Source organism: Nicotiana sylvestris, chromosome 11 (genome assembly GCF_000393655.2).
Source record: "Nicotiana sylvestris chromosome 11, ASM39365v2, whole genome shotgun sequence".
In the NCBI taxonomy this organism is placed as follows: Eukaryota; Viridiplantae; Streptophyta; class Magnoliopsida; order Solanales; family Solanaceae; genus Nicotiana; species Nicotiana sylvestris.
Genome location: NC_091067.1, coordinates 100,406,115 through 100,418,594, shown reverse-complemented (window position 1 = coordinate 100,418,594; position 12,480 = coordinate 100,406,115). Strand labels below are relative to the sequence as shown.

The following is a 12,480-nucleotide window of genomic DNA, read 5'->3' as shown; positions in this document are numbered from 1 at the left end:
CAAGCTTGTATTTTTCTAAAAAATGCTACTCAAAATTTTATTTGGAAATAAACTACTTTTTTCTGCTTCTCCAAAACTCTTCTGCTTTTCCTCAAAAATACTTTTTTTTCTTGCAAAAGCTTGGCCAAACATCTCAATTTTTTTAAAACACTTTTGACCAACTTGCGCTATAAATCAATCAAGTTAACCACAAAATCAACGGCTCACAATGCCGCCATATTCAACTTCAAAAAATGAATCACAACCTTCACATTTCTCTCACAACAACCCCAACTCGCCGCTGAATCTCCGCCGCAAACCCCAATGCCACCAAATCCTGCTACCGGCAGCCCAATGTACAACGAGAACTGGCGAGCCCCATTCACCCTCACCTCCTTCTCATCCTCCTCCTCCGTCATACCCCTATCATTTCTTCACCAATCCCCTTGCATCTCGCATTCAGGCAATTTCACAAACATTTGATACGCATGGTTTGATGAACCTGTTTGCTGATTGGATGACGACCCAAAGATGGGAGGATATGAAACAACTGTTTGAGCTTTGGATTAGGTCGTTGGATAAGAACGGGAAGCCGAATAAACCTGTTGTTAATTTGTTTCATCATTATTTAAGGGCTGACTTGATGATGGGTGCGTCGGCTGATGATTTGTTGGCATTAGCTGGTCAAATGGAGGAGTATGGTTTGATTGCTAACAGTGCGTCGCATAATTTGATCTTTAAAGCTATGTATCAAGCGAGGCATCCCTTATCTTGGATCGAGAAAGCTCGCAAATTGCTCGAACGGTCAGTATTTAGTGAAATACACTAAGCATACACACGTCTTGTCATTGTGTGATATTTGTTTGTCTGATCGCACTCGAAATTAGGTACTCCCTCCTTGCCACTTCATATGCCAAAGTTTGAATATGCACGTAATTTAAGAAAGAAATGAATGCTTTTGAAGCTTATGGTTTAAAACATGCCATAAGTTACTTATGGTCTTAATCATGTCATAACATTTGTACTACTATAAAAACTTTTCATTAAGGGATAAAATAAAAAATTCTAAGTTAAAATTGTTTCCAAATTTAGAAAGCTACCAATCTATTTGGAACAGACTAAAAAGGAAATGTTGCCACATAAAGGTAGTTATTTTCTTATTTATGCAGGTTTGTTTATACATCATTCAATTTAATGTTAGATTATCTTAAATTGCTTTGCCTTGCCTTCTTTTTCTTTTGTAGGTAGGTAGTGAGTTTGGAGAACTACATAGTCATGAGATTAGAATGTAGAACTTCTGACTTGTGAGCATTGGATAGGAATATTGCCAAAATATATTTACTTCCATTTTTTTTACATGAAGGAAGGCAATCGCAACTAGTATGAATTAATGTTTAGTCATGCGGGTTTATATATATTAGGTCTAATATATGCTAAGACTAAGATTCGTTTTGATCTTGTTAGAGATTTGTATGTTAGTAAGAAATGGAGAGAACTTCTAGTCTAGTAGCAGAGAACATAAACTAATTATTGAATATAGGAATGAAACGGGTTCAAATGTTGCAAAATGGACAGAAAGATTCATATTGACTACAACAAGTTTGGGATTCAGTCTATGTTGTTGTACTAGTTTCTGAGGTGACATGTCTTTAAAAGATAATGCATGAAAATTTGTATTTTGCACTATGGTTCTGGATACATTCAGGAGCCTCTTGGCGTATGGATAGAATAAAGGAGGGTTCTATTATTTCTTTCGTGTAAGGGTATTTTGTTTGGAATGAACTTTTTAATGTTCAATTATCTTAAATTGCTTTGATTTGCCTTTTCGCTTTTCCATACATCAATTTGAGCTTGAAGACCTACAAATTGATGAAATTAAGAAGTAGAATTTATGAGTCTTGGATATCACGAATGCTTTGGTTTTATGGTTTATATGACGGAAAATTTCTAGGTGGCGTAGCTTTTAAGATAATGGACCTAAAATCATATTTGGCATAGTAGTTTTGTCTACAAAGAATATTTAGAGAAGCATTGATGCTACTCCTAGGAGGTGTGAGAGGTTAGCCATAGCGGGTGTGAGAAAACGCCGAGTAGGTTAAAGAAGTATTGGGGTGAGGTGATTAGGCAGGACATGACGCGCTTCAGCGTACTGAGGACATGACCCTTGATAGGAAGGTGTGGAGGTCGAAGGTTATTAGATAGTTGAAAGTTTCCCCTTTTCTCTCCAGTAGTATATATTCTCTTCTTCTTCTCACCTTTCTGAACCGAGGGTCTATTAGAAACAACCTCTTTACCTTCACTAGATAGAGGTAACAACTGCATCACACTACCCTCCCCAGACCCCACTTATAGGAATATACTGAGATTGTTGTTGTTGTTGTTGTTAGTTCGTGGATCTGGTGAAGAAGGGTTGTAGTATTGTCTTTTGTGTATAAGGGTGTTGTGTTTGTGATACACCTTTTCATTTTTGTTTCTAAGCATTGGATTAAGTGCATGACTGCAAGTAAAATTAGTGACAAGATGGTTTTGCCTTTTACATATCAAATGTGCAGAAATGATGTATAATTAAGAAAAATATACTCAAGCTATTTTATGAGAGTCATCATCTGCTATATGGGCAAACCATTTCCTATTCTTCTCCATCATTCTCAGCCAGATCGTGTTCATGTGTTTAACTGGTTTTGTAGCGTTGACTTAGTGCTTTGCAGATCTCTCTCTTCTCCATTTGGCCTTACTAGAGTACTTTAATTACTTAATAACTAAAGCATAGGTGCCATTACCTTGAAAATGAAATGAATGACGTCGGGGAAGAGTTTGTTCTGGAGGACAATATTTCCCATGAAATATGTGTTTTTTTGGAAAATGTTTTATTTATGGGAAATCATTTTATGTTTTCCGGTTGGATATAAAATAAAATTATTTGATAATCACACATGGTAGAGGATAAGGAAGAATAATGTTTTGGTGATACTTGGAGTTTAAAAATTGACAATAATGTCCAAGTTGGTCGAAGTTTGTGATATGGAAAGAGTTGGGATGTATATATTATATAAAAGGAAAAGGTAAAGGAAAATAGCTTCATCCACAAGTGAGGAAGTCATTTTTCCCTTTTTGGCGGAAAATATTTTATGGTATCTAAACACTCTAAAATGATTTGCTTGCTAGCCAAACTTCAAGTCAAGTGAATAAAAATTGGATTGGCAGCTTTTGCTATTTGCATGTCATCCTTTTCAGTAGCTCTCCTCCATTTTGAATATTCCTCTATTCTCCTGCGCCTTCGTCTTTAGTTTTTGCTGAAAAGCCCACCAAGCAAAAAATGTGAGTTTCATGCCTGTACTAGGGAACCTTCTTGATGCCACCGTCCACGAGATATTTGCCCCATTTATATAAGAATTACTTCGTAATTCTTATATGAGATATTTGCCCCATTTAAATGAGATATTTGCCCCATAAATGCTATATAATGACATTCCCATGTGCTACTTATGCCAGGATGATTGAGGTTGGAAAAGAGTATAAAGAAGCTCTGCCTAATGATGAGTCATATGACTTGGTTATTGGCTTACTTTTTTAAAGCAGATCTCATTGAAGATGCCTTAAAATATGTTGATTCATCATTGAAATCCGGCTTTAAGTTATCCATGGATGTATTCAACAAGTGTGTACGCAGCTGTGTTTTCAACAACAGGCTGGATATATTAGTCTCAATTATAAAGAAATGCAAGGTAGCTATGCCTTTCTTTTTGATTTTCAGATAATTCTTACCGTGCAGCTGTCCCTGCTTGAAATATATTTTGATATCTGACACTGCTTATATGGTATTGGCAGAAAAAGGATCAAAACAAAGGCCTACTTCCACCAAGATGAACACCTTCTTTCAACAAAAGTAAAAAACTTTCTTTTTCTTTTTTCACAACTTTAACCTCTCTTTATTCAAACACTCTCTATAATTATTTTCCCATACCAAACACAAGGAAGAAACACCACTATTTATAGGTGTAGAATTTTTTCCAAATAAATAATAAGGTAGTGGGATAATAAAATTGTAGAACATGGTTGGTGGTTACAAAATTTAATCTTTAGTGGGTAATTAGTGGTAGATCATGGCATTAGTGGTTTCATGAGTTACAACAAAGTAATGACCACTTTCTTGACAATTTATAACCACTATCTCACAAGAAATAATACACTTTAATATTATAATTTTAATATTAAAATGCACTAACACCAACACATTTAACCAAATAAAAACTTTGCAAGTTTGAACACCCAGTAATGAGTCATATGACTCGGTTATGGGCTTACTTTTTAAAGCAATCTCATTGAAGATGCCTTAAAATATGTTGATTCATCATTGAAATCCGGCTTTAAGTTATCCATGGATGTATTCAACGAGTGGTACGCAGCTGTGTTTTCAACAACAGGCTGGATATATTAGTCTCAATTATAGAGAAATGCAAGGTAGCTATGCCTTTCTTTTTGGTTTTCAGATAATTCTTACCGTACAGTTGTCCCTGCTTGAAATATATTTTGATATCTGACACTGCTTATATGGTATTGGCAGAAAAAGGATCAAAACAAAGGCCTACTTCCACCAAGATGAACACCTTCCTTCAACAAAAGTAAAAAACTCTCTTCTTCTTTTTTCACAACTTTAACCTCTCTTTATTCAAACACTCTCTATAATTACTTTCCCATACCAAACACAAGGAAGAAACACCACTATTTATAGGTGTAGAATTTCTTCCAAATAAATAATAAGGTAGTGGGATAATAAAATTGTAGAACATGGTTGGTGGTTACAAAATTTAATCTTTAGTGGGTAATTAGTGGTAGATCATGGCATTAGTGGTTTCATGAGTTACAACAAAGTAATGATCACTTTCTTGCCAATTTATAACCACTATCTCACAAGAAATAATACACTTTAATATTAAAATGCACTAACGCCAACACATTTAACCAAATAAAAACTCTGCAAATTTGAACACCCAGCTTTTCCCTACGTCTGCTTAAGTTGGTTAGGGGGCTTTTCAAGGAATCAACACCTATATGCAGAAATTCAAGATGAATTGCGTATTTTTGTTTCACTTTCGGCATAAGAGAGGAGTGTTTAGAAGATGCTGCATCGGTGATAGATATTATAGGTTCCTTGTTGTAAGATGAACAAGGGCTTTCCTTTGCTTCTTTTGAGTTGTGAATACGGGTATCTGCACAGCCTTTGTGCCGAAAATCTATGGATACCTGCTTAAAAAAAGTTGGTTAGAGGGTTTTTCCTATTTGGTCACTTTATACAGTTATACTTTGTCTTGCTGCTGATTCCTAAGATATTGTTCAGGTTTACTATTATTTGGAGAATTTGAGCCGGGCAGATCCCCCGTACAAGTTTGTTACTGCTTTGAACTGTGTAATACTAGGCTGTGCCAACATATGGGATATTGATCGTGCTTATCAGACCTTCACCGCAATTGAATGAATATTTGGATTAACCCCAGATATTCATTCTTACAATGCTCTGGTAAATGCATTTGGGAAGCTAGGAAAGGTAAATAAATGAACGTAAAATCTTCATGAAAGCATTGGACAGCAATGCATTTTTTTCTCTCTTTCTCTTTCTGTCACAACACCAGGCCTTATAACATGCTATTGACTTTAACCCTCTCTTAATCTTCTTGGATACTATTAAACATTTGAGCGCAATTATAGGTCGTCTGGTTAGTAGCTGTGATGGTTTTCAGTGTTCATATCTAAATGATTGTTTACTTAAAATAGTATTCAAGGTTCATTTATTTTCCTTGTTTATGGTGAAATGATTCTTGTTAAGCAGACCTATAGCTTATAATCAATGGAGTTAGTCATTTTGCATATCTTTTGTCTTATGGTTCTATGCATGTTGATGCAGTTCCTCTTCTTGTTGCAGAGGGATGAAGCTGCAAAAGTGTATGAGCACTTTGTAGGTTTAGGTGTTAAGCCAAATGCAATGACTTTTTCTCTGCTTGTTGATGCTCAACTGATTAAGAGAGACCTTAAAGGCGCAATTTCTGTTGTCGACGAGATGGTACTTCGTAGTTTGACTGCAATCACTCTCCCACCCCACCCTGCAGTCCCCTCAAATAAATGGCTTGAGCTGACTAATAATATAAAAATTGGCATCATGTACAGGTGCGTGCACAATATAAACCATCTAAGGAAATGCTGAAAAAGATCCGAAGGCGATGTACTCGAGAGATGGACTATGAATCTGACGATCGGGTGGAATCATGGGCCAAATAGTTCGACATCCGAATGGGCACAGAGAACCGTTGGAACATGCTGTTTAATCTTGAATACAGTACTGAATATGCCGGATAGATGGTGCTGCAGTGACTCTGGGATCACTTTCACAGTCTACCCTACTAATCTGTTGGCCCCTTTTAGTTTGTTAATGGGGACCTTTTTGCTAAGGACTTGATAGATGGTTGATTAGATATCATTGCTTATAGCAATTTAAAGTTATCCTAGGGTCTCTTTCCCTCTTCTCCAGGAGAGCATCCACAAGTATGACATTAACGTGCAGATGGAGTTGACGAAATCTGGTGATGTTGTGCATCGTGTGTCCTTGGCCTTAGCCTTTATCCAATGTCTATAAATTATAAAATTCTGGTTGGGATTAAGCCATGGAGTGGCTAATTAGAATTTCTTCGCATTTTCATATTCTTTTGTACCCTTTAGGAAGAGGAAAAGCAAAGACGCATTGCTACTATTGCAATGAGATCAAGGTCTTGGTAAACAATTGTAGCACAATTTTCATGCTGAAAATGTTACATTAGATACAAATTTTCATTCGGTTCTTGCTTTTCGTCTTCTGAAAAATTGATTCTGTTTCTTATGTCAATGACCATTTTGCTGGTGAACTTGTCAGGGATTCATGGTACTGAGATGAATCTAGCATCCTTTTTCCACTGTGAATATTTACTCACTTCAAATGAAATAAAATTGTCTGATCTGCAGTACTGTATCCTCTACATCTGGAGGTAACTGTTCAAACTATTTACGAATTGTATTATATTCTTTGCATCACTGTAATCTTTTGAATAGCTCAGTAAACAACTGAAAAAACAAAATGTAATCTAGAGTCTTATTTTCTGGGATTACTGCCCGCTGAATTTATCAGCTTTTATCTACCTTGTGAATATTCAAACCAACAAAATGAGGCCAAATTCACAATTGTACAGAAGAAACAAGTGAACTAAAATAATTAAAAAGCCATAGCTGAGATGAGGTAACTATTCTCCTGCATTAATCAGATCGTCTCTGCACTGCTTGGTACTTTTTGTCTCCAGTCTTTCCCCCTGCTTTGTTAATGTGCCCTATTATGCATGAGCAAGGGCAGCTTTCTGAAAATAGACAAGATTATTAAAGCAGTGCATTCAATTTTCTACAACTTCCATTTTGCTTGAAAGGCAGCCAAATTCGGAGTAATATGGCTTTTTATTGAAAAAATTAGGTACATATAGAGAGCAAATTTAACCTCAATTATAAGTCAAACAGCACGTGTAGGTCTGACTGCTAATTTTGCATAAGAACACTTTGTTCAAAATGGAATTCTGCTGGTTCCATTCCATTATATGTAGTGCTACATTTTTTTTAACTTTTTTTTTTAAAATTGTACACTGGGGTGGGGTGGGGGGGTGGGGGTGGGGGGTGGAAATGGTGTAGGGGATTACAAGGTGGGGAATAGAACCCCCACCAAGAAGGTGGACGTTTAGATAGCCGACCAACTGACCTCTTAAGATTCCCTATGTAATGAAACGAGACTGTTCAAAAAGAACAAAAAAGTTTGATTTTTGTGTTAAATTGCTGGTGGTAGAAGAATATCTTAAAGCAGGACTAAAGTTGGAAAGCTGATTCTTTCTATATAGTTACACCACATTATGGTAAAAATTCAAATTTTTAAATGAAGTTACATCTTTTGAAGTTGTTGTGTACTAGCTTTTATTCTTGAAGTGTTCAAATATTTTTGTGCGACCAGATTAAGTTATGATCACGTTACTGGGATGAGGACAGTAGTAGTACACTTGGATAGACAGAGAAAAGGAAGAATGAGGTTAGATGGTTCTTTAAGGACTAACCCGCTTTTGCTCTTCCATCCTTGCCTTTATTAAAGAGTAGATAGCAACACCTGCAATGGCTATTGCAGTACCAATCCCAGTTTGAGTTGATATCTTGTTCCCTGCAAAGTTTTGAAACAGTTAAGCACAGAACAAATTAACATACTGAATCAAGAATCTGGACAATTATCAAGGTCATGAAGCACAGTGTTGAAAGTTAAGTTGTACAATGCACCAGTAGCTTTTATGCACTGCAGCAGAAATGTAACAGACAGATTTCTTAGCCGTCAGTGGGAACTTTGGCAACCAGAGTTGAAAAGAACTCGTCAACAAGGACTTGATTTAGCTCGAGGGATGCTTGGACTTCGAGAATTCTTGATTGATACTATCAGGAAAGTTAATCTAAAAATCTTAGTATCAGGCAAAGTTTACTTATCCTTTAATTTTATATTGCAGACAGACAGACGCACACTTCAATTGTAGAGTATCAAGAACTCATAATTCATTCGTTTGACATATATAAAAACACATGTATTGTGGTGAGAGCATATTAGAGCATACGCTTACCAAATACCACAATAGAGAAACCAATCACAAAAACTCGCTTCAGTACATTTCCAACAGCATGTGTAAGTGGCGCAACCCGCTCTAATGTGTTGGTAGCTACCTGCAAAGGTAAAAAATTATAAATTTTATGAAATTAAAGGAATTAACTCGAGGAAATTAACCAGAAAAACTTGAACTATGAAAAGATTATAAACTCTACTAAAACCCTAATGCATTGATTATTCACATACGCGATGCCTACCTGGTTATACAGATGATAGAACATCCCTATCCAAAAGAGGTCAGATAAGAACTTATAAAGGCCAACTTTAGTAATGGCATCCCTGAAACCATACTGCATTAGTTGGGGTCCTTCAATCTGACATTGCATATTGCTGCCACCAATTAGTTCTATCTTCATAATATACTGAGAAAGCAGGTTAAAGCATCTCTGAGCAAAGCAAACTTACAAATATGGCTGGAGGGAGGCAAAAGAGGAGGGCCATAATTGAAATATATGCGTATACATTTGTACTATCCATTCCAGTCTGCGAAAAACAACATACCAAGAAATGGAGATGAGTTTCGATGCATTTTTGGATGTTAGTAAGCCTACCTGTATATTTAGTCCAGCGTGAAGGTAATGCTGGCATAGTTTATATCAGAGCAGAGTAGTACCATATGGGGAAAATACTTACCATCGCTTTCTTTGAGTAGATACTTCTGTAAGTAAAAGCAATATTTGAGATCATTGCGCTAGTGAAGCCAGTCCAATTGAATGACAGTTCAGTCAATGAAGCCATCGATACCCCTAAAAAGTTTCAGCCATCAGTTTTGTTTTGATCAGAATTTGAGCAGGCTAGGTTGGCAAGAAGAATGAGGTAGAACCTCAGTGTTGAGGATTTGTTGGTCATCCAACGTACGTGGTTAATCTTCTAAGTAAGTTTTTTTTTTCTATGGGATACTGTAAAAGTTGTTTTGAGTTTTGCGGTTACAGCCAAGATTTTTTGAGCAGCTGGTAAATGTTGGAACTAGTGGAAGAAAAGAAAAACAGTGCTATATATGACACTTACCAATGACAACAGGGGCCAGTGATAACCACAGAGAGATGGGAATCTGGTGCCCCAAGACAAACTGAGAAGCAGCTGCACTGAAGAACGGCTCCAGCGCTGTCCAACAACAATGAGAAAATGTCAGTTTTTCCAGAATAAGTTTGTAATGAAGTATTCTGAACTGTTTTTTATTTCTAAAACTAATTTCAGATGCCATATATCAGCCTTAACAACCACTATTTATGTAATGATGTCATATCTACTTATTTGAACTGTATAAATTTATAAGCATCCGTTATTCAAAACAAAAAAATTAGCGAGCTAAAGTAGTGTCTCTTGTTGAGTTATTACCTTTGATGGTATGAGTGAAGGATACAGCAACAGTTGCAAATGATACATTAGACATAACATGTCCAAGAGCATGACAAAATGCTACTGGAGTGAGCAGTGCCAGAAGTTCCTTATTGATGGGCTTATCATATAATTTGACCAATGCAAGCAAGTTAATTAAAGCCAGCTGATGAGCATATTAACAAAATATATATAAATAATGCAGAAAAATGAAACTTACTGCACGTTTAGGTAGACCAACAGACCAACTAATAAGACAATAGGTTACTCCAACTAGGAGATGTACAACTGAAACAAAGCTGCAAAAGCATAAAAAAAATCATGTTCAAGAAGTTAAACTCAAGGGGAGCTGTCATTTTCTTTATTTGCATAACAGGATATTAGATTTAACAGTCTCTCAAATTACTAATGGCACTTACTATGGGTATGGGAAATAATTGTAGACCTTCTTGTTGAGTATATTGAAAATCACATTCAGAAAATACCTGCATTAGAAGACTTAATGATCAGATTCATTTGAAAATTGGCATAAGAAACTTTTAGCTATCAGATAAATGTAAAACTATATCTCCAATCAGTGGCAGAACTAGGCGGAGTGAAGGGTGTTCAATCGAATCCCTTTTGTCGAAAGATTATACCAAGCAAATGGAGTAAAGACAAATTCTATATATATTCCGTTGAATCTCCTTGACACAAGGAAAAATTCTAGTGTAGCAGTTTATTTTTCTGAATCCTCTTATATAAGTTCCTGGCTTCGTCGCTGTGTCCAATATGAAAATTGACCATCACAGTTCCTCATTTTTACCTTTTTCAATCCATATCCCCTCCATCTCTAATACCCCCTCCCTCACCCCTCCCCAAAAAAAAACTCTTTCTTTGAAAAAACAAAAAGTAACCAAAAAAAGCTAGTAAAAGATTTACAAGTCAAATAACTTGCTAGTCCAAAAGTCACCCAACAGCTTACCACGTAAAGAAAAAGAATCCAGTAACTAGAGCTGGAAATTTTTCAGGAAAGCCTTTAGTTGGTTTAGCATACCTGCTTACAAAATTGAAAATCAATAAAATAATACTGTAAAATTTGTAAATAAAATGAAAAATAAAGTCCAAAATATAAAAAGAAAAAGAAAATCAAACCCATCAGTAATTTCAATGTCATGACCCTCTGAATCAGCAGCTGCAGCCTTTGTGATAAAAACATCAACAGTGTTTCTTGGCTTCAGTAGTTGACTGCATTTAACTAACTTCAGGGGCTTTCTAGATAACCCCACAGGTGAAAGTTCAAAGCTTTTGGAATTTGAAACAACTGATAGACTTCTCAAAGGAACTAAATTTGTACTAGCAACTTTGTGGGTTGAAGAAAAATTTGATCTTTGTAGAGAAAACTGAATGGAACTAGGCATTGAAGCCATGATCAAAAGAGATGAAATTGAAACCAAAGCTTATATTGGAATAATGCAAAAACACCAAGAATTCAACAAAAAGTATATGGAATTTGTATTAAAAGTCTCTTTAGAGAAAAACCAACAAGAAAAATGAGAAATTGAAGTAGTAGTATAACGTTGAAACCAAGGTTGTGATTAGTTCAAGAGCGGAGATATCAAGAAGAAAAAAATGAGGAAATAATTGATAGCTATTTTGAGACTTTCAGTTGGATGATTAATTAACAGAGAGAAAAAGGGAGGGAAAGGGAAGAGGAAGATATGTTTGATTCATTAGGCCGTTATGTTCTCTTTAATATGAAAGCTCCTTTTGATGGTTGCTTGTATCTATTTTGAGTATTTTCCTTTCTTTTTGTTGGTAGTAATCGGGGGTTAAAACTCAACCGGAAAATCGTACCAAACTGAAAAGATAAATTAAACCGATTAAAAAAAATTCGATTAGGTTTAATTTGATATTAATTAAAAAAAATCCGAACCCGATATATAAATATATAATTTTTATATATACATATATTTTACACATTATATCGAATTTTCTTTAAAATATATTTAAAAATATTTGACATTCTTTTACAAGATGTAATATTTAATAGAATAATAATATCTGTTTTGAAGATCTCTAATAATCACTTTCTGAATGCTATGTTACCTTACATTATATTATGTTATGTTATATATTATTTATTATTTATTATTTATTATTTATTATTAGTGTTATTATTACTACTAGAGGTGTACATTGATCGGGTTGGTTCGACTTTTATCAAAATAAAATCAAATCAACTATATATCGGTTTAGTTTGGTGCAGTTTGTCCATAAATGTTAGTAACTCAAAGAAATCACAAACCAAAATCAAAAATCAATACTAACGCTAACAAAAGACATTCAATTTAATTGTACTAGAAATGAGAATAGTGTTGGATATCTATTTTTTTGTTTTTTCATGGTTTAAATAAAATGTATAATGCATATATTTTTTTAGTGTTTAGTCATGTAAATAATAGTATTTATTAGTCGTATTT

At 35.1% G+C, this 12,480-nt stretch overlaps 1 protein-coding gene and 1 pseudogene across 1 annotated transcript; one reads left to right on the top strand and one right to left on the bottom strand.

Moving 5' to 3' along the window:
- The first annotated feature begins 243 nt into the window (after positions 1-243).
- On the top strand, positions 244-6,801 carry LOC104217165 (pentatricopeptide repeat-containing protein At1g26460, mitochondrial-like; annotated as a pseudogene).
- A 192-nt stretch (positions 6,802-6,993) lies between these two features.
- On the bottom strand, positions 6,994-11,745 carry LOC104217164 (triose phosphate/phosphate translocator, chloroplastic-like). Its single transcript, XM_009767324.2, has 12 exons — positions 11,153-11,745; positions 10,983-11,054; positions 10,438-10,503; positions 10,239-10,317; positions 10,019-10,139; positions 9,689-9,784; positions 9,314-9,426; positions 9,086-9,163; positions 8,878-8,994; positions 8,637-8,736; positions 8,091-8,191; positions 6,994-7,355 (listed from the first exon to the last, which is right to left on the bottom strand). The coding sequence occupies exons 1-12, from the start codon at positions 11,425-11,427 to the stop codon at positions 7,332-7,334; spliced, it is 1,242 nt and encodes a 413-aa protein (XP_009765626.1). The 5' UTR covers positions 11,428-11,745; the 3' UTR covers positions 6,994-7,331.
- Positions 11,746-12,480: the final 735 nt, after the last annotated feature.

What these genes read in the sequence shown, in the direction of transcription:
- LOC104217164 (XM_009767324.2), bottom strand. Translation starts at nt 11,427, where the DNA reads ATGGCTTCAATGCCTAGTTCCATTCAGTTTTCTCTACAAAGATCAAAT. An exon ending in AATTATTTCCCATACCCATA is followed by an intron (nt 10,318 to 10,437) that starts GTAAGTGCCATT and finishes ATGCTTTTGCAG; the next exon opens with CTTTGTTTCAGTTGTACATC. An exon ending in GCCTCCCTCCAGCCATATTT is followed by an intron (nt 8,995 to 9,085) that starts GTAAGTTTGCTT and finishes ATGCAATGTCAG; the next exon opens with ATTGAAGGACCCCAACTAAT.